This window comes from Pteropus medius, unplaced genomic scaffold (assembly GCF_902729225.1).
Source record: "Pteropus medius unplaced genomic scaffold, Ma_sr-lr_union100, whole genome shotgun sequence".
Classification (NCBI taxonomy): Eukaryota; Metazoa; Chordata; class Mammalia; order Chiroptera; family Pteropodidae; genus Pteropus; species Pteropus medius.
This window is the reverse complement of record NW_024344370.1, coordinates 19056431-19079554: the sequence shown is the minus strand read 5'-3', so window position 1 is coordinate 19079554 and position 23124 is coordinate 19056431. Positions and strand designations below refer to the sequence as shown.

The window sequence follows — 23124 nt, the reverse complement described above, 5'->3', positions numbered from 1 at the left end:
AGGGGTTATATACTCCCCTCACCAAACAAACAAACAAACAAACAAACAAAAAACCCCTACACTGGTAGATCAATCTCAAGGTGCTTTTATTAAGCCATTTTATGGTTTCAGGTCTTGCATTCAAGTCTTTAATCCATTTTGAGTTAATTTTTGTGTATGGTATAAGATAGTGGTCAAGTTTTATTCTTTTGCATATGACTGTCCAGTTTTTCTAACATTTATTTTAAAAACTCCCTTCTTCCATATCTTGGCTATTATAAATAAAGCTGCAATGAACATAGAGGTGTATATATTTTTTTGAATTAGTGTTTTGGATTTCTTTGGATAAATACTCAGAAGTGGGACTGTTGCGTCATAAGGTGGTTCTATTTTTAATTTTTTTAAGTAACCTCCACACAGTTTTCTGTATTGGTTGCACCAATTTGCAATCCCACCAACAGTGCATGAGAGTCCCCTTTTCTCCACACCCTCGCCAACACTTGTTGTTTGTTGATTTATTGATGATAGCCATTCTGATGGTAACCAGATGGGAGGGGGGTTGGGGGACTGGGCGAAAAGGCGAAGGGATTACAAAGTACAGATTGGTAGTTACAAGACAACCACAGGGATGTAAAGTACAGTACAGGGAATATAGTCAACAATAGTGTTATAACTATGTATAGTGGCAGGTGGACACTAGACTAATCAGGAAGATCACTTTGTAAATTATATAAATGTCTAACCGCCAGGCTGTACACTTGAAATTAATATAAAATATTGTCAACTGTAATTAAAAAATAAAGAGATTAAAACATCTTAATAAAATGTCCTTTTCCCATTGTATACTCCTGCTTCCTTTGTCATAAATTAATTGACCATGTATGCATGGGTTTATTCCTTACATTTGAAGTGAATCTCTTACAAGCATCATATAGATAGGTCTTTTTTTTTAATCCATTCAACTACTCCCTTTCGATGGGTGAATTTAGTCCATTTACATTTAAAGTAATTATTGATAGGTATGCAATTACTGTTATTTTGTTAATTGTTTTCTGATTGTTTTATAGTTCCTTTCCGTTCCTTTTTCTTTTTCTCGTTTTCTTTCCTTTTAGTTTACTGATTTTCTATAGTGTTATGCTTAGGTTCCTTTCTCATTATCTTTAGTGTATCTACCATAGGTTACCAGGAGGCTCACACGTAACAGCCTTCCTCTCTCTCTCCCTCCTCCCCCATATATATACTAGCTTCATATGTGATTAATTCACTACCATTACCAGTGAGATTTTTACTTTGAAGTGTTTTCTGCTTACTAATTAGTACCTTTTATTTCCACCTAAAAGAAGTCCCTTTAACATTTCTTATAAGGCCGGTTTAGTGCTGATGGACTCCCTTAGCTTTTGTCTGTCTGGAAAGCTCTTTCTCCAGTACTGAATAATAACTTTGCCTTGCAGAGCATTCTTAGTTGGAAGTTTTTGTCCTTTTATCATTATAAACATATCAAGCCAATCTCTTCTGGCCTGCAAAGTTTCTGTTGAGAAATCTGCTCATAGTCTTATGGGGGTATCCTTGTATGTAAGAAGATGTTTTTCTCTTGTTGCTTTTAAGATTCTCTCTTTATATGCAAACTTTGGCATTTTAATCATAATGTGTCTTGGTATGGGTCTCTTTGGGTTCATTTTGTTTGAAACTACCTGGGTTTCCTGGATGTTTCCTTCCACGATTTAAAGAAGGTTTTATTTAGCCATTGTTTCAAGTAAATTTTCTGTTCCTTTCTTTATCTCTCCTACTTCTTGAACTCCTATCATGCAAATGTTATTCCACTTGATGTTGTCCCATAGGTCCCTTAAGCTGCTTATCTTCAATTTTTAAAGTTCTTTTTTTTTTTTCCTCCTCTTTGCTGCTCTGCTTGGTTAAGTTCCACTGCCTTGACTTCCAGATAAACTGATTATTTCCTCTGCTCCTAGTCTGCTGTTGAAACTCCTTCTAGAGTATTCTTTTAGTTGTTATATTTTTCAGCTTTATTACTTCAGTTTGGTATTTTCTTATATTTTCTATCTCTTTTTTAAGTTCTCACTGTGTTCATCCATTCTTCTCTGGAGTATGGTGAACATATTTACAAACATTACTGTGAACTGTTTATCAGGTACATTACTTCTGTCCAATTAATTTTTTTAATGGGGTTTTTTATCTTGTTCTTTTGTTTGAAATAGTCTCCTCCTTTCGCTTGAATCTCTGTTTGTTCCTATGTGTTTCTCTTCAATTGCTTCAGACACATGGGGCCCAGAAGCGCAATTTCTCTAGCTGCCAGAGACAGATGCTTAAGGGTTAATCCCTGTATGGGATGCATGTACTGGGGGAGGGAGGTGTCACACAGCTAGCTGTGTTGGGGAAATGGCAGTGGCATGAAGAGGGGCAGGGTGCTCACTTAGCTGGCTCTGTTGGGGCTGTGGTGGAAGCACATACCCCAACCCCAATTTCTAATGAAAAAATCAAGATGTAAGAAATTAGTAAACTTCTCCAAGTTCAAATAACTAATTTGAAGTAATCCTGTAGACTCTTGAGCAAATATTCTTTCTATTGTACCAGTATTCTCCTTAAGTTTCCTATAAAGTTAAGCTAGAAATTGATTCCCACAACATTAGGTAAACAAACTAAAAAATAACTTCTTAAAATAACGTTTCTTTTCAATTTTGTGAACATATTAAGATAGAATGTTTATAAAATCTTTGCTTTTTCATTTGCTAGTGGGTAAAATGTTTCCAGGTAACTTTAGTTTTTTTTTAACTTTAAAGTTAGAAAATATCACTTTACAAATAAAACTTTGCATGCAGTTTTTTCCCCCATTAACTCAAAGGTATCAAGTGTAATATACATACTTAAATTCTAGGGATTGAAATGGTAAGCCATGGTTCTGTTTTTCATATTGGACAAGAAATGTAAAGCTAATTATGTTATAATTGCTCTTAGAAGCAGTACAGCATAATGGTTAAAAGTGCAGGCTCCTGAGTCACATTGCATGTGTTCAAATTCTGCTTCTCTCTTGTACTAATTCTATTACCTTAGGTAAATCATTTACCTTTTTATGTGCTTCAGTTTTGTCATCTGAATAATAGACAATGGGGCCTATATCTCATAGAATTGTTGGAAGAATAACTTAAGTTAACCCACATAAAGTGACTTAGAACAGTGCCTGCATATAGTATGTGCTTAAAAATGTTAGTTATCGTTATTATTAAAATAGAGTATTAACCTAGAGGGAAGGTAAAGGTTCTATCTAAACATAGGAGCAAAAGCCTAAGTACATGAATGAGGCTGGGAAAGGCTTGGGAAAAGTGGGAATATCTGAACTAGGATTCCAAGGACGAAGAGGCATTTAACTGGTTTGTAAGGCCACCTTAGGTCAAGTGAACAGTTCATGCAAGGGCACAAAAGTGAGAGAAAACACAGTAATATTAAAAAGAATAATATCTTGCTCTACGTGGTATTAATAATCCAGAATATTAGCAATGGTATTTTTGATATTAATAGCAGCTGCCATTTATTATATGCTTACTCTTTGCCCAGCACTTTATAAACATTGAATCTTTACAACAGCCCTAATTCATTTATATCCATTGGCGCACAACATTTAGTAGGGGCTCAATAAATATTCATTGAATGACTACCATCACAGAATGCAAGAAAATTGTTTTCTCTATTGTATGATAGGAAAAAGCCCAGTTTTAGGGGTGGTGCAGTGTTTATGATTTTTGAACAGAGAGAAAACTATATGAGGCTTGCATTGTTATTATTATTTAAAAAATTTTTAGCATCAGCAAAGTAATAGGCTGCTTTATGGGCCCTGAATGAAAAAAAATGTTTGAATCCCTGTTCTGCCACTTATTGAAGTGTGTGATCTTGGCAATGTAATTAAACTCCCTAAGCCTTAGTTTTCTAAGAAATTGAGCTAATGGCACCTACTTCATAGAATTATTTTAAGAACTGTATGAAAAAAATGAATGGGGAGTACTTAGCCCTGCACTGACTCCCCACAAATCCCTGATGATAGCTATTATTATTATTGTTAGTAGTAGTAACATTACTGTATTTCAATGATAAATATCACATGACCTTGGGCAAATAATTTTGCCATCTCTCTGGATCTTCTAGGTGGGCCTAAAGAAAATCTAGATAGTACTCTAGGTTACTCTTACCTAGCTGACTGACAGTCCATGTGTGAAATGCAGGAGTGAGCAAACAAAAGTTTGCCTCACCACAAACTACTTTAAGAGATCTATCAAGAAATACGCTTCATCCAAAGGTGGGGATGTCCTACATTTGGAAAGTGCAGAGGTGCTGCGTCACTATTTCTCACTATATAACATTGCACTCTGCGGAATGTAATAATATGATGAAAGTTCTTTGACTTCTTTAGTGATTGTTACATAAATGTAATTCTATTATATGAGAAAGATTCTAAGACAAACACATACATATGAAATGTATTTTAGTTAAGCTTCCCCCAAAAATATATTGAAAGTTAAACAATGTCAAAATTCAGGGAAATACCCAGGGGGTGTTTAAAATAGCTATGATTTAACTTAGAAAATGTGAAGATCACAGTATAACTTCATGTTATATATGACTACAAAATACAAGAGGCATACTATGTCCTCAACTAGTAGGAAGACTTTTCTGAATAAGCTGACCTGAAAAAGAGGTTTGGGGATGGGAGAGTATATACAGACATAAATCAGTGAATTAAGCAGGACCATAATTTAGATGACAAAGAAGGAAGGAGCCATGTGGGAAAGAGCTAGCTTAAGATGGGTCACTGATTACTATGTTGCAGGGTAATTTGGAAAAGTGGTTTAAAATTTTAGGAAATATTTATCTAAGTAGGAAGGTTTGATAATGATGAAGATGAAAGAAAAATGGTCAAATTTAACGACAACTTAAAACGTTTTTATATCATAGTAGTCTGGAAATAAACATCTAAACTTGGGGATTCAATTCTGCATAATCAAAATTACAACTAACATCTGGTACAGTATGTCAATTTTTCATCACACTATCATATGTGTCTGTAATGTGATTTTTTTCATCTTTGTGGCATATCTAGTTAAGTATGTTTTTAATTCATAGTGTAGAGAAATCAGAAAATCAATATAAACAAACAGAAAAACATAAAAGTACTTACCTGCATTACCATCATTTAGGAATAACCACAGCTGTGAATGTTTTGTTATATACTCTTTGAAATTTGTTTCCTATAAATATACAGATGTATATTGGCATGTGCATATGTATATATAAACCCACTCAAATATATCATCCCTAACAAAATAAAATTAGTTTAAATATTTTAATCCATAACAGAAAACTTACATAAGCAAACCTTATATTATCATAATATGAAACTAAAACGTTTCTTATATACTATTTTTAAGGGGAAGATTATGTCCTATATTTTTCTTGAAGCAGTCCTAGATCATTTTACACAATGACCTATTTTCATTTAACACTCATTGCTTGTATCCTAGTTTATGCTGCATTGCTTTGTTGCTGTCTTTTTTTTTTTTAAAGGTTATTTATGGTGCTGTTTTTCTCTTCCCAAATAAATTTAAAGCTTCCTGAGGTCAGGAATTATTTCTTTTATCACTTTCTGCCTTGCTCTAAAGACCTAGAATAATGCCTTCTATTTACCATACGCTTTAAAAAAAATGCTTAATGAACTGGGAACATACTTGTAACACTTTAAGACTAAGGATTGATACCCTTAATGTTTATATTATTCTTATAAGTTGATAAAAAACAAGCAATATAATAAATAAAGAATTCACAAAAGAAGGATAAATAACCAAGAAATACTACAAAACGATGTTCAACTTCATGAGTTATTAAATATAAATTTAAACAAATATTATTTAACTTTCAAATTGGTAAAGGAGTTTTGATAAGATAATATCCAGTGCTATCGATGGTTTGGAAAAAGACGTACTTGTTTAAAAACTACCACTGGATATAAAAGTTGATACAACTTTGAGAGGAGGGCAATTTGACATTATATATCAAAAGCCTGTAGACACTTAGGGACTTCCACTTCCAGAAATATAGATTAAAAGTACATTTCCCTATTCCTCCTGCTAAGTACAGCTACAAATCTTGAACATGTTATATAAAACCTCTGCGAGGTAGAAAGAAGAAAACAAACTGTATAGGGACCTTGGGATCAAAAGAACAAAACAGCAGAGTTCCCTGGCTTTTCTTTTTGCCTCATGTATCTCAGATTGGTTACCAGAAAAACTGGCAACCCAGAAATATCAATGAGCTCAGACCAAAATAAAAAAAAAAAAAGAAAAAGACCCCAAAGAAAGGCTGCTCTCTCTGGTCAAAGGACTGGGCATTGAGCAACCTAGCAAGACAGAAAACATTTAGACAATAATTGCTCTACTCCAGTCAAACACCACAGGAAAACAGAGGTCTCACCTCTAACATTCACCATTAAAGGCTGAATGGAGAGCCTAGACTTCCACCTCTCACCATGATGTAATGAGGTTCCACAACCTCATTCCTGGTGGGGTGGTGTCAAAGAAGGCCAAATAGGGTGCCAGGACTTTCATCCCCAGCAGAAATAAGAGTCCCCATCCTCCACAGTGTTAGTAGAGACTATTGCAGAATCCTAGATTCGCACCGCTATCCAGCAGTAACTAGGAACCGCTCCTCTGCCCCAATGCAGTGGTGTCAGAAGAGGTCTAATGGAGAGTCAGGTCTCTTACCACTGCTTGAATAATGAGGCCACACTCTCCTTCCTCATGGTGTCAGTAAAGGCCATGTGGGGAGCAGTAACAAGGCACTCTTTTCTGTTCCTCCTAGCCAGAGTGGAATTAATGGAGGCCTAGTGAAGAGCTTTTACTACAATTACTTAGCAGTAATGAGGACGTTTTCCAACCTCCAAGTGCCAGCAGAGGCCAAGTAGGGAACCACACTTGACACCACCGCCTGACAGTAACAAGATGGCACCCCCTTTTCCCACCAGAGCAGTGTCAGAAAAGGCCTGCTAAAACAGAATTAAGATCTAAACAGAATTAAGCCCCATTATATAATAACAAAAAGGCCCAAGTATCAATCCAAAATTACTCATTATACCAAGAACCAGGAAAATCTCAACTTGAATGAGAAAAGACAATTAACACATGCCAACACGACAGTTATCAGAGTTATCTGAAGATTTAACACAGCCATCATAAAAATGCGTCAATGAGCAATTACAAACATGCTGGAAACAAATGAAACAACAGATAGCCTTAGCAAAAAAAAAAAAAAGTCTCAGCAAATAAAGATTTAAAAAAAAATTTTTAAACTGAAAAATATAATTAAAATAAAAAAAACTTTAATGTATGGGTTCAAGAGCAGAATGGAATGTAGAGAGGAAAGAACTGGTGACCTTGAAAGTAGAATCACAGAAATAATAAAATATGAACGAAAGAGAAAATAAATTATATAAAAATGAACAGAAACACATGTAGTTTGCTCTCTTCTTGGTGCTCTTTGTACTATCGTATTACTGTTATCATTTGGCAATATTCCTTTGTAAAATCCACTGTGCCTAGCCTGGTAGATTGCTCTTAACAGGTACGGTAAATATTTTTGAACAAAAAATGAACGGAACTTCAGAGATATGTGTAACTATAGTGAAAGACCTAATAGTCATGTCATACGAGTCCAGAAGAAGAGAAGAAAGAGGGTGAAGCTGAAAAATACTCAAAAGTAAAAAAGGATGGAAATTTCCTAAATTTGGCAAAAGACATAAACCTGCAGATTCAAGCTGCATAAATCCCCAATAAAATAAATCCAAAGAAATGCATGCCAAGACACATCATAATCAGACTGCTAAAAATTAAAGACTAAGAAAAAAATCTTGAAAGTAGCCTGAGAGAAAAAAAATTACCTATAGAGAAAAGACAATTCAAATAACAGGGTGTTTCTCATTAGAAACCCTGGAGATCAGAAGGAAATATAGCTTACTGTGGAATACTACTCATCAATAAACAGGAACGGACTATAGATACATGCAACAAAAGTTGGATGAACCGTAAGGAAATTACACTGAGTGAAAAAGTCAATCTTATAAAATTACACACTGTATAATTCCTTTTATACGACATTCTCAAAATGACAAAATTATTGAGATGGTAAACAGATTAGTGGTTGTCTGGAATTAGGTAGTCAATGTGAGAAGGGAAGAAGATAGCTGTGGCTGTAAAAGAGCAACACTTGGGATCCTTATGGTGATGGTCACAAGAATGTACACATGTGATTAAACTGCATACACACATTGTACCAATGTCAAATTCCTGGTTTTAATATTGTAATTTGGTAAAATGTAACTATTATAAGAAACTGGGTGCAGGGTACACAGAACCTTTTTGTACTATCTGAAAAGTCTTATGACTCTATAATTATTTCAAAATAAAAAAAATCTACACACTTTGACCCAATAATTCCACTCAAAAAAATATTTTTTTAAATAATGGATGCTCACAAATATTTACCTATAAGGATGGCTGTTTTTTACAGGGCTATTGAGTAAAAATTTTAATAACGCTTTATCTCTACAGCATGGGATTAAATAAAAAATGCCATATCCACAAACACTGAAAATGGTATAAGACATGCAAAAAGATTTTTGTTGCATTAAGTATTTTTAAAAGCAAATTATAAAATAACATATAAAATGTATTGCATTTTTATGAAAATATGTTTACAGATACAAAAAACACACACAAAGAAACATACATCAAGTGTTTATCATCTCTAGGTAGAGGAATATTATTATGTATCATTAGACAGGGGATACAAAAATATTTCACAAATATAAAATGAATATAATTTAAAACAACAATGAAGAGTACAGTTTTATATATTTATCTAAGATGCTAACACAGATAAAAGATATGAAAAAAAATTGGTTAAAGTAATATGGGGAAATAATGATAACTGTCATGGTAAAGACTAACCTATATCACAAATCACTATAAAAGGAGAAAAACCTCTGAGCTACTTTTCAAATGGAAATTTTGTATACAGCAATATTGGACAAGTCTTCTTCACTCATTCTGTTGGCATCAAGCTCCCACTTCTATCACATTTTTGCCATCTTTTAGTAAACAGTAGCTCTATACTTGAAAACACAGTCAAGTTTTCCTTATTAATCCACTTCTAATTCCTATAGTAGTGTGAGTAAAATATAAATTTATAGAGGTAAAAATAATTCTAGCTAATAATATTGCTATGTCTCTCTCCTATAAATTTCTAAAGTCCACTGTTTGTTGCTACTCTCTTGTTGTAGTTTCGTACTATGCCTCTTAGAGTTACTTTCGTGTTTGTCTTATCTGTCCCACTAGATTGTGAGCCCAGTAAGGTCAGGATCGATTTCATATTCATCTTTACCTATCCTGAAATGCCAAGCTGAGTACACTGCATTCAGTTAATAATGTCTTGTTTCATAAAGTGTGCAATAAGATTATGAACACTTCAAATCAGGCATGTCAGCCTCTGTGTCTTCATAAACCCTATGGTACACAGTTTAGGTCTAGGCACAGTGATGTCTAATGTATACTTGCTGATTTCTACTTACTGAAAAATCTTTAAGAAATATGTAGTATAAGGCATAATATATGACAATGCTGGAAATAGTAATTTTAATACATACAGGAAAAAGAACAAAGTAGTCTCTAAGTAGTCTCATAAAAAAGAAATAAAATGAGGATTTATATATGGTAGAAGTTCGGTAATTGGATTAAGAATTCTAAGAAAAAGAAAACCAGCGTAAAGAAAATAAATATTGTGAAAGAATGTTTCCAATACTCTTAAGAAGAATTACAGAAAGACTTGGAAAAACCACAGAAATTTTCACTGGAGAATAGCAACAGTGCCTGTGAAGATTTAGCCACAGAAATGTTTAGAGGTTAGCGGAATGTATGAAGTGACTTATTGTAAAAATATACTACTCTGTGAACAAATATTGTGAATAAAACATATATGTATATATGGAAAAACTATAAACACGACCCTGACAACTATAAGGATAGCTGCCCTCTTTACTTCCTAAATAAACACAAAGACAAATAATCAGAATCTACTGGGCTTACATGTGCCTTTCATGCATGTCATTGTTGAAGAACATAACTCAATGATCCGAACAGCAGAAGTTCCTGGTTCCTCTGCTGGCACTGTCAAAATGGAAATCTTAAAAACAGAAACAAAGTATCAGACATAGCTTTTAGATTTCATTTTCATTTTTTCTATTACAGTATATAGTTAACTTCCAAACTGAGTGTCTTTTCAAACATACATATAACATGCACATGTGCCTTAACATCCAATTTCTACATTACATATTTATATATCATACATAGTGCATTTATGTAATTCATAGACAAGAAATATTCCAAATATCCTTAATATTTATTAAATGATTCACTTATTTTAAAAGGATACAATTATAAGATTACTTTTGAATTATGTATGTACTCTTTGAAATCAGATATTAAATCAATTTTGATTATTCATAACTAAAAACAGCAGAGTATTAAAAAATGTAAAAATGTTACAAATCTCAAAGATACTGAAACAAGCAAAGTATATGTCAACATATACTACCAAAGTATAGACTAACATATACCAAAATGTTTCAAAATGGTTTCAAATTAACTTAAGAACTCCATTAATGAAACTAGAAACTCGGTATTAAAAATGAAATTGAAAATTATTATTAAATAATGTTTACTGATATACAGTATGCTGTCCTAGGCACTACTGATATGCTGCATGGCTTTATATTTAAAAGACTTTAAATGACCATCATGTCAATGTTTCTCTATAGAACCAAAAGCCTCAATATTAATTCTCAACCTAATCTTCAATCTGAGGAAACTATATCATTTCATATAGGAAATAATTTGCTAAAGGCAAAGCCCCATTTTCTTTTACCTGTGAGCATTATGCTTAGATTTTGACTGGTAATGTCATGTTGACAGCCCACAAAGGAAATGCCTACAAGTTCTCAAAATAAAATTCTTTTTTTTAATATAAAGCTCTTTTTTTAATTAAAATATAGTTGATATAAGATATTAGTTTCAGGTATACAACATAGTGATTTAACATTTATATATCTTATGAAGTATTCAACATGAGAAGTCCAGTAACCACCTGTCACTGTACATATACAAAGTTACTGTAGTACTATTGAACTATGTTCCATATACTGTACATTACATCCCCATGACTTATAAGTTTGTACCTCTTAATCCTCTTCACCCTTTTTGCCCATTCTACCCACTGCCCAACCCTCTAGCAACTACGGTTTGCTCTCTGTTTGTACTCTGTTTTGTTTTGTTTGTTCATTTGTTTAGTATTTTTAGATCCCACATAAAAGTGAAATGATACTGTATTTGCCTTTCTCTGACTTATTTCACTTAGCATAATACCCTTGGTCCATCCATGTTGTCGAAATGGCAAGATTTCATTCTTTTTTATGGCTGAGTAACATTCCACTACATATATATATATAGCCCATCTACTTTGTCCATTCATCTATCAATGAATACCTAGGTTGCTTCCATATCATGGCTATTGTAAAGAATGCTGCAATTAATATAGGGTTATGTATATCTTTTTCAAGTAGTTTTTTCATTTTCTAAGGATAAATGCTCAGAACGTGAATTGATAAATCGATTGGTAGTTCTATTTTTAATTCTTTGAAGAACCTCCCTACTGGTTTCCAAAGTGACTACACCAATTTAGCTTTCACCACAGGGCACAATCCCTTCTCAAAACATCCTCACCAATACTTGTTTCTTATCTTTATTATAATAGCTATTCTAACAGGTGTGCGGTTCAAATAGAAATTCCTTTGATAACCATGACTATCCTACTGTCATATTACTAGTATGTGCATTTGTGAGTTTAAGATGTCTCAAAAACTGTGTTCTCCATATTCCTCTTAACTCCTTTTGCTGCTGTACGTAATAGAAAATGTACTTTAGTATTAAAGAGAGAAGAACCACTATAACATATATCAAATGTTGTGCTATAAGTATCAAATGATTATGACTGAAAACATCAGCATAACTGGAAAGGCATCTTAAAAACTGCCCCAAGATGTAAGTACTTCTTTTGTTTTCTGTAACTATCATCCATATTTTTTTTTAAATTTAGATATAATCAGTAACCCCCCACCACAGCACTTTCCATCTCCTGAACTCTGAGAAGGTAATTGTCTTGAATCTCATAGAAATTATAAAAGCCACCAAAAGAGAATTCCCTCACCTCTGTACTACTGCTTCCATAAGATTTATCTAGACCTGTACCTATTCTTTCCTCTCTTTAAGTCTCATAATGTTCTTTATGCTTCCAAATTCTAAAAGAGATAAAAACATACAGGAAACAAAGAAAGGGTGACCAGATGTACATTTTAGACTGATCACTCTGAAGGCTATGTGGAAGATGGAGCATTTAAAGAAGACAAGATTAGAGGTAGGGCAACGAGTTAGAAAGCAGAGATGATGAATTCTGAAACCGGAGCAGTGAGAATAAAGACTGATGGGAAAAGCAGATTGGAGTAACTTCTAGGAAGTCCACTGACAGGATCTGATCCACTGATCATGATATGTCGGAGATGAGAGGAGGTTGTTGTTGGATATCAGTGCTATTCGTGAAGATGAGGAACACTGGATGAATAGTTTTAAGAGGGAAGATGGTGAGTTCAGCTCTGTGTATGTTCAGTTTGAGGGACCCTGGGACAGATGAGCAGCAGGAAGTTTGCATATGAGCCAACAGTCCTGGGAGATTAGAGAAGTGGCTGGCACCGACAATTACGCAGAGTTGAAGCCATGATTACATGAAGTCAAACAGCAAGTATGTACAAAGCAAGAGGTACTGTGGGCTGAAGTGAGAACTCTGAGGAGCCACAATATTTAAAAGGAGGATAGAGCCCACGAAGCAGAAAAGAAATAGCTAGAGTTATGAAGAGAAACAGGAGAGCGCAGTGTCATGGAAGCCAAAGGAGTATAGAGTTTCAAGAAAAAAGAAATAATCAACATTGTCAAATGTACCAGAAATGACAAAAACCAAAAACTGTCCTGTGGCCCTGACTATTATGAAGTTATTAATGAGCTTAGCAAGAGAAACTGTGGTAGAAATGTGAGAGCAGAAGCCAGGTTGGTCTAGAAATGAATAAGAAGGAAGGAGCTGGAGGTAGCAAGTATAGATAGTGTTGAAAATATTCATAAGAGCAAGGGAGAGATTAGATACTAGCTAGAGATGGGGGCAGGGTCAAGGGAACATTTTATTTATTTTTGGAACAGAAAATGATAGTATGTGTATATAGGTCGAGGGGAAAATGCCAGTAGTGGGGATGAGCTGGAAATGTAGGAGAGAAAGCAGGCATACAGGGTGGTATGTGTGTGTCAAGGCCACCTGTGAAAGAGCTTGACCTTGGACTAGAAGGAGAACCCTCTCATTAATCTCTGTCCTGGTGTAGATAAGTTGTGGGTGGTGGGGCAGGAGGTCAAGCAAGGGCTATTGTGTTTAGTAGGTGGCCTCATTTTTCTCAGTGAAGTGGCAAGGAGGGTTGAGAGGTTTAAGGGAAAGAAGGATGGGTAAAATAGTGAAGACCTGGACTAGGCACTGAGGGGAAAAGGAGAGGGAACTGTCTGAGGTCAGTGGAAGAGCTAACTAGTGGTGGGTACTAAGGGTCCAAATGAAAGAGGTTGGTGCCCCTGACTTTGTGGCGGTGCCAGTCTGTCTGATTGTGTGGTTTTAGACCTCAGTGATCCCGGTGGAGTTAACAATCTCATCCAGTGAAGGGATTTTCCTCTGTGGATGCAGTGGAAGAACGTGACTAAACAGGAATTGATGGTGTTGGAGGAAGAAGAGTGCAGATTTACCACTGGGTCTAGAACGTGGAAAAAAGAAGAGAGGGTAGAAGGGAGCTGGTAATCTGGGAGAAAACAGAGAGGACAAGGAATTGTAGGTCTCTCAACAGGTCAACGACCAGGCTGGTGGGGCTAAGAGAATGAAAGCTGAAGGATAAGGGGCAGATTAATGCCACAGCAGACCCATGACCTCCAGGCTCATCTGGACCATTAACACTGCCCATCCATCTGGCCATGAGATAAGTCACTGTTCAACTCCCCAGTGATTATCTGGCATCTTTTCCTGAGCTTTGACCCACCCCTACTCTCATATCCCCATTCTCAGGAGGTGACTTCACCTTATAATTTAAAGAGTAAATGGAACCCATCAGATGGACACTTCCAAACCTACAACTGGTCCTGCATTCACCCTCTTATTTCAATGCATCTCACATCCTAACTAAGGGGAACACTTTTACCTGTTCTCTGAATCCCATCCTCCCCGGCCTTTACCTGGACCTTGCTGTATCAATCACTTTCCTTTTCTTCTGGGTACCTTCAACCTGTCATGCTCTATGGCTCCACACCTCATCAGCTGAAATATACACTAATCTTTTAAAGAAAAGAAAAACCTTCTTCATTTCCACATCCCTCTTTAGGAACCACTTCTTCTGTCTTACTCTTCACAGCTTAGCTTCTTCAGAATCGTCTCTATTTGCTCTCTTTACTTTTCCACCTCCCTGTTTCTCTTTGACCCATTCACAAAACTCATGGTTTACTGAGAGATAGATAGGAGTCAAATGGCAATTACAGGATAGTGTGATGAATGCTATGATAGCTTCCTTGCTCAAACTTGTCATGCTGAACTAGTTGTCATGCTGAACTGGTATCCTCCAGACTGCAAGCTATGAGGGTAGAGATGCTATTATGGTTAGCACCGTCTCTTCACAATCCAGCACACTGGCTGGCACGTAAAAGACACCCATTGTTTGCTGAATGATTAAAGTACTGTGCTCATACACATATTTGTTTGATATAGTAAAGCTTCAAATTTAAGGAATTTTAGGAACCTATTTTTAGCAGTGAACATATTTTATAGATTTGACAGTCATACTTCTGAGTAAACTGATTTTATCAGTCACTGTAAAATATGGTCAGAAAGAGAAGAGGGGATACTTCTGGAGCTTAAGTGTTCAAAGTGAGGCAAACCATAGGCATTAAGTCATTCTAGAATTGGGGGTGAGGAGGAGAAAGAGGATACTGAAATGAACAAGAGAAATAAGGAAATATCAGAACTGGAAATGTATGTTGATATTGATTCACAGCAGGCCTAATGGTGGACTAACCACCAGTGTTGCAGGGCTGGTTACCAGAAAGTCTTTCCCTCCAAGGTTTTTAAATGAATTCACTGGGGATTATCTTTTTCTTCCCATAACAACATATTTTCAATTTCATAGACATAGTTGTTGAAAAACTAGAATTTAGTCCAATTTTCCTAGCATAAATCTGTTACATAAGACACAATTATTTGTTCTGCTGGAAGGAAATCTTTAAGAAACCAAGATTATTACATAATTGCCATTATGTATTTAAAAATGCACATATGGCATAATACATTTATGCCATATTAATCTACACATATCACATGTAGATTAAGTTAGCAAACACGTTATTAAAAAGTACAAGACTAAAATTACCTGTTGATCTGAATCTGTTTGCAGTACAGATCTATCTGTAATAAGGACTGCCCTGGAAATTTGCCTGTAATGCACAAAACAGTTAATTGGTGATTCAGATTCCATGGATAAGTTTCATTTACAGTTATATAACCAACAGAAGGCATGTTTCAAAGATTTAAGTAATGATAAAAGTGTCACCTCCCCAAACAGAGTCAAGTTCTACTTTAATCTTTTCTTGGCTCATGAAAGGAGAATGTATGACCTGCAGACAAACCCCAGCTGATGCAAAGGAGTCAAAATTAGGCTAGGCTCCCCCAAAACCAGATGCTATAAGAGAACAGTGGTAACATATTCAATATTTTTTGTTTGGTATATATTAGCATCTTACTTGAACAACAGTTATATAGAAGTACCAATGTAATTATATAGCTAAATTTTCCTAAATTTCACCTTCCCTTGGACAGTGGGTGAAGGGGTGTCTTACCTGTATTGCACGTGCGAGCAAGTGTTCTCAGAAAAGTAACTGTCCTCCACGAGGAAATGCTTAGACATTATTCTCTGACCAAACTGATCTATGATTGCTTTGCATCTATGAAGAAGATAAGCATAGCAAGAAAGTTCTCATTGATGATTAAATAATTGAGCCAATGAACATAATCAGTTACCAATTTTGAATTTAAAACTAATTTTTTAGAAGATAAGATTTAAAAAATGTGTCCGATTTCACATTTTTGACACAAAACAGACATTAAACTAGAGAACATATATTCTTATTACAATTTGGAAGTCTTCTAAACTATAAAATAAGTGTAGGATAGAACTTGTTTATTTTGAATGGCATTAACGAGTAACAACAATAAAGTTAGGACAAGTATCATAATTTAAGTTTTTCTAATGTTTAGGAACATAGAAGCTTTTCTTTTGTTTAGAAAAAAAGGCTCTTTTTTGTCTTTAGTACTAAGAAAAGGGGGAGAGAAAAGAAGATCAAATATCTTGCTGTATCATTCACAGCCTGTAAAAGCCACTAAAGGCTTTTTATTTTTCTGTTAAGTGTTGCTTTCTCTTTTGTTAAAGAATAGCTATCTGGTCACACGTGTGACAATTTTTTTTTTTTTTTAAATAAAGAAAGGACTAGAGCTTCTTTTAATATCTGTTTCCACTTTACTTCAAAGGATGATCATAGAAAGATTTCTTTCAAGTGCTTTTTCCAAATAAGGAAAACACTTATGCATGGACATTATCAGGTCTCTGTCATCTGATATATGTTAGGGCAATGAATCATATAGAACCCTCCATTGACCTTCTTTCAATGTGTCTAGATAAAAGGATGAAAATTAGAATCCATCTCCTTGCAGCGCCACAAGTTATAAATGTACTTTATAGGGCTCATTATCTAAACTAATGGACTAAGGGCAACATCCTTGAAATGGACTTACCAGCACTGACAAAGCCAGTATGTAATATTTCAGGAACTATATGCAAATGCCTGCATGTTTGCTGTGTCTTTTTATTATGGAAACATTACAACTTACTTTTGTTATAGTTTCTCCTTTGGGGACCAGAATTATTTTATTAGAAATACACTTATATGTTGTTCCTCATAAAATGCAAGCAAATGATTTGGAACTTATACCATATTTTAAATATACTAGTATAAAGTACGCTATATCACTCTAAAATTAAGCCAAATGAGAGTTATTTACCCAGCATAAAGGCATTTAGAATAAAATGGTAAATTTTAGAACAACAGAGAGACAGAACAATAGGGAGATAAATTTAATGTGTATTTTCTCAAGGCAGATATGCTGGTATTCTTGAATAAATGACATGCCACTGTTGTCGGGATAGACTACGATATCGCATAATGTTAGATATATATATATAAAATATATTTTAATCAGTTAACCACATATTAATACATAATATAATTAATATATTATATTACATTAATATGTGTTTTTCCTACCTCACCTCTACTTTCTTATCTCCTCACATTTCACTGAGAGCTCTTGCCTTACAATATACTTAACTAAATATATATAAGGTATTTATATCTCAATACAATATTTTTCAAAATAATTATTCGAAAAGTAAAAAGAATGTTTTAAAACATTCATATATAATTTAAAACACAAGGTACTTTAGGCAATGGAAAAGAGAAGTCTGCTGACCTGTCATGAAACACTGACTGCTATTTGTCCTGAAAGCACTGACAAGCTTTTTTTTTCTTACCTTTAACTCAGAGACTATCTAAAGTCTGGGCAGAAAAAATAAAAAGTAGGTATTAAAATCTTCTCTATCTTAATAGGGATTTGGGTTATACAGATATATTATTTGTTAAAACTCAGCTAATGAGTATTTAAGATCTGGGCACTTCACTGTATGTGAATTTTACATCAAAAGAAAAAGTGAAAAATAAATACTAAATGCTAGTTAATAATATGCATGCTGGGGTGTTTATGGGCGATTGTACTGATATCTGGAATCTACTGTGAAATGCTAGGTAAAAAGATGAATAGAGGGATGAACATTTGAGTAGATATATGATTAAGCAAGTATATTAAAATGTTAATTGTAGAATCTAGGTGGTGGATATACAGGTGTTCACCCTCAAATTCTTTCAACTTGATGTGGATTTAAAATTTTTCATCAGGAAATGATGGAATAAAATTGGAGAAGGGGGTAAATTGATGTTAGCATAAATACTGGACTCTCAGTCTTTGCAAAAAGCTCCCATTTTAATAAATCACACTATTAAACCTGGCCATAAGCTATGGAGACCTTCTTGTTTTGTAGGATTCAAAACTCTAACAGGGCTGTTTCAATGGTATCTACAACTTTGGTGAGAGGTAGACATTGGTTTCAGAAGTTATAGTATTAGAAGGGACTACTGGGGACCAGTCAAAATGGAATTATGGGGGCATGGGGATTAGGGAGCTCAGCTTTGCAAAGGCAATATACCAACAAATGTGCCTATGCTGAAGCTTCTAGATAAAACAGTGATTCTCAGAGGAGGAGGAGAAGGAAGCAAATCAGAATCGCACCTGGGGGACTTTTTCAAATTATAAGTACCCCTGGAGATTCTGATAAACTCCCAAATCCCAGTGAATAATCACTGTCAAGTATGTCACTGCTACTATTGTATCTCTATGCTGTGCTAGGTGGAAAAAAGTCAAGAGCTATTGCTACAGAAGAAATATTGATTTCTGCAGAAATTGAGGTTATGGTCACATATGCCTCGTTAGTTGAGTATAGGATAATAACAAGACACACCTGATAGTCTCATTCTGCAGTACTAAGGCTCTAGGCCTGAACAAAAGCTCTTCAAAGCAAGATACATTTAAGTAAGTGATAAGATTTGTTTTCCCCTCAGATACTTGACTTACTGTGATATATTTGGCCTAACTGGGAGAACAGTGAAGAAAGGAATATTGATTTGGGAACCTAGACTTAGAATTTGTATTATACGATTAATATAAAAAATTAGATGACATTCAAGTAACGGAAAACGGCGAAATGAAAGACATTAAAATACCCTCCCACCCACCTCTCCCACGTGAACCTGAGGAAGCCATTAAAGATTAAGAGCATTTTGGATTTAGTTGAGGGCCTTGCTGAGCCTTGTAAATAGCAAATTGAGGAGGAAAACGATAGGGGTTCCCAGTTATGGGGACACGATGACCAAACTGATCATAAGAATCACTGAAGCCAGATAAAACATTTCTAGAACTGAGCTTTCTAAATCAACAAATCACAACAGTCAGTTCTTGGTTCAATGATGCCAGAGCATAAACAGCAAAATGACAATAAGGAAGAAAACACTCAGCAAGATGAAAACTTTATCTGAAAGTTGGCCCAGAAGAGAAAAATAACATTAAAACAGGTATCTTATATCTATGATCTTTAGGATATCCCAACTAGTTGTATGGTAATGAGTGCAGAAATAACATGTGAAATAATTAAAAGGAAAATATATTAAGGAAATTGGCAGATTCACAATCACTGAAGGAAACAAAATAATTCTCCCTACTCACTATGCCCTTCCATGCTTTCTCAAACACATCAGTCGACATGGCACCTCTTCAATGAAACCATTCCAAAAACGCTTATCACTCATTTCTCTTGGCTAAATTTGACTCCCATAGTTTCAAACACCATTAACCTGCTCTGACCAATCCAAAGCTCTGTATCCATATTTTAAGCCATTTATTATCTATCTCTGATTGAAAGGAAACATGGCAGAGTGAGAGACGTCCCCAGATCTCTCTCTCTTTGAAACAACAATAAACTGAATATCTAAAACTCAACAAAAAAATACCCAAACTGCACACCAGCATGTCTGAGCGTGGGATCTGCTCATAAGAGCTACCACAGGTCAGAACCTGGGTGTCGGGCGGTGGACTGGGAGAAATAAAGAAGCTGTCTCTCACAGCCCTTGGAGCTCCCTGTAGGAGGTGGGGGAGGGAAGAAGGCATGGGACTTTCCTGAACAGCCATGCCTAGGAGAGCTGAGTTCCACACAACTGGTGGCAAGGCCCAGTCATCAAAGCAGAAAGCAGAGTGGCAGGACGGGCCCGCAGAGAAACAACAGTTGATTTTTACCGGCACTTGTTGCAAAACTGAGGCTGAGCTGCAGCCCCATCCCCCAACCCAGAGAGCTCCTCCCCGCATACCCTCTGAGAAGGAACGCCGTGGAGCCCCAGGGGAATCTGAGCAAACGCTACTAAAACTGTTGCTAACATTGACAGGGACTGAAACTGAGGGTAGCAAACATGATTAAATATCTACAAGAAAATAAAGGCATTACATAAAGGCATTATTAAGGCTTTATATAAAGCAGGGATCCAAGAGGCTTAGACGCCACTTACTGGAAACCAAAAGTAAAGTGCCTTCTTTGCAGCAGGCTAAAGAGAGACCTTTATATAATAAATCTTCTTTCTGGAAAAAAGCAGAATACATTCTCACTCATGCCCAGGCAGAGAAATAGTCCATTAAACACCATGAACAACCAAGGTGACAAGGCATCTCAGAAAGAAAGAGAAAAATTTCCAGAAAATAAGCTTATAGACATAGAAATATGCAACTTAAATGACAGAGAATTCAGGATGGTACTTCTGAAAAAAACTCAGTGAGTTCCAATACGAGTCATATCAACAATTTCAGGAACTGAAAAAACAACTAAATGAGCAGAGAAAGGAGACTGAAATCCTCAAAAAGAACCGAATAGAACTTTTGGATTAAAAAACAAAACAAACAAAAAAACACTGCAAGAGCTGAAAAATAAAATAGCATATATGGGAAATAGAGTCGACCAAATGGAGGAAAGGATCAGTGATATCGAAGACAGAAATCTAGAAATAAATCAGAAGGAAGAAGAGAGAAACCGAAAAATGAAAAATAATGAAAGAGAAATACAAAAACTAGCTGATACTATCTATTTCTGGAGAGACTCCAAACACTTTTTAAACCTAACATGCTCCAAACTGAGTTCATCATGCCTCCTCATCTGCTTCCCCCATGGAATCCCTGACCAGCACTCAATAGTTTCCCTAGCTCAAAATGTCTCTTCCTATATCTAATCTGCTACTCAACTTTCACTGCATCTTATACAGATTTCTTGAAATTTGCCTCTTCTCTCCATCTCCACTGATACTGCTTTAAACTCTTGTTAAGTCTAATAAGACAATGGACGACTAGCAAGTTGGTAGCTCATTTGCTCAAAATGAATGTATGGCATAACAACAATGTGCTAATCAGTTCTAAGAAGTGAGAATAAAGATATCCTGTCCTTGAGGAATACCCGATATAATGAAAATTTAGACACAGACCATTATAAGACAATGCCCAAGTCCAGTGATAAGAGATGAGGACAGAGCGTCACACAATTACTAAGGGGAGGTACCTAACTCAGTGCTGGAGGGAAGGGGTGGAGTATCAGGGAATGATCTGAAAAGTAGCTGCTTTTGAAGGATGAAAACCAGTTAAGCAAGAAAATAAGGAGAACACTTCAGGCGGAAAGGCAGCATGTGCAGGCCAAAAAGAGAAGTACAGGGAACCACAAGCAGTTCAGTGTTAATGGACAATAAAATGGAAGTGGGGACGTGAAAAAATGTATAGATGATAGAGGCTTTGTTCATCCCTCTTGAGAACAATGACATAAACATGGAGCAAACAGCAAGGAAATGGCCTGGGATCTAGATGAACAGAAGCACTACAACTAGGGAGAGAAATAATTAATCAACCTGCAAAGGTAGAAGGTAGGAGGGGGCAAACACCTGAGGCTGCCCAGTCTGAGCAGCTGAGTGGGACAGAGGCAGCGGCAGCAGCAGCGGCAGTGGCAACTAGCAGCTATAGATGCCTCTAAAAGGGGCTGTGTCTGTGAGCAGACTGTTGCGGTGATGGAACTGCTCGCTCTGAGCACCAGTACTGGGTCGGTTGCGTAGGGGACATCGGAGACTTATAGGGGGACACTGAGCTGTCAGAGTAAGGGTCTGTCAGGGACCCGTGTGGCGAGCTGTGGGCTATGCCAATTGTCAGCGGTAATGCTGATTGAGAAGGGAAGACTCGATGGTAAGATGCCCAGTTTGAAGAATGCACAAGAGGCAGACATGAGAATGAAATGGCAGGCACTAACTTTATTGTACGGAGCACACTTCTGTTTCTGGAAGTACAGTTTTATTGGGGGAGCACGGCATTGTGTGTACTTCTTCTGCTTCCTTTCCTTGTTCTCCCCTTTTTCTTTCCAGTGGACAGCATGGCGCCTCACATAGCAGAGTACAATAGTGGCATTCAGCCACACATGTGTGATAAAATAAGCTGAAGTATGTTTACATATATTTTCTAAATCTAGGGTCCTATTCTTAGCCGCAGGCCTGGACCACAGCCAGAACTTGGACCAGCCAGACCTTGGGCCAGTCAGGCCTGGCGCAGGCAGGGCCGGAGGTGAAACTCTTTTCCCAGGCAGGAGTACTGGCAGTACCCACTGTTCCTTTGTTGAACCCTCCCCGCTTCCCAGTGTGAAGAAACAGTGCCGCCATAGCTGAGACATCATCAAATTGGATAACAGAGGTTGCTCCACCCAGAGGATTCCCTGAAACTCCGCCTCCGCTAACTTGTGGCCCCACCCAAGCCACATCCAGTTATGTCCTAGGAGAGTCCTGTGCAACTTGCTGAGCAGCACCAAGACCCACACTGGTGGCAGGTGGCCTCGGATTCTGGCGTGGTTTCTTGAGGCAACTATAAGCACGGCATCTGTGCATTGCTTTCTGAATCTTAACAAGTGGCCCCAAAGGGGCACAGGCTGGAGCTAAACCTGGCCTACAGCTGAACCCCTCTCAGGACTGTGCCACAGGAAACTAACTACACAAAGCCACGCTAATAAGACTGGGAGACTTAGGAGCTTTGATTAGTACATAGAAACAGACACAGAAAAGCAGCCAAAATGGGAAGACAAAGAAGCAGAAACCATATGAGGGAACAGAACAGAGATCCAGAAATAATGGATCCAGATGCAGAGTTCGAAACATTGGGTATAAAGATGCTCAATAAACTTAAGGGAAGTGTAGATGA

At 36.3% G+C, this 23124-nt stretch overlaps 1 protein-coding gene across 5 annotated transcripts in view; it reads right to left on the bottom strand.

The window, feature by feature from the left end:
* CHM (CHM Rab escort protein) overlaps window positions 1–23124 on the bottom strand; it is a 192502-nt gene that overhangs the window by 29290 nt on the left and 140088 nt on the right. For all 5 annotated transcript variants that reach the window (XM_039870201.1, XM_039870206.1, XM_039870205.1 and 2 more), the window contains 3 exons: window positions 16041–16145; window positions 15575–15638; window positions 10113–10209 (listed from right to left, as the gene is read on the bottom strand). In XM_039870201.1, coding sequence (XP_039726135.1) covers window positions 10113–10209; window positions 15575–15638; window positions 16041–16145 — 266 coding nt within the window. The remainder of the gene's footprint in view (window positions 1–10112; window positions 10210–15574; window positions 15639–16040; window positions 16146–23124) is intronic.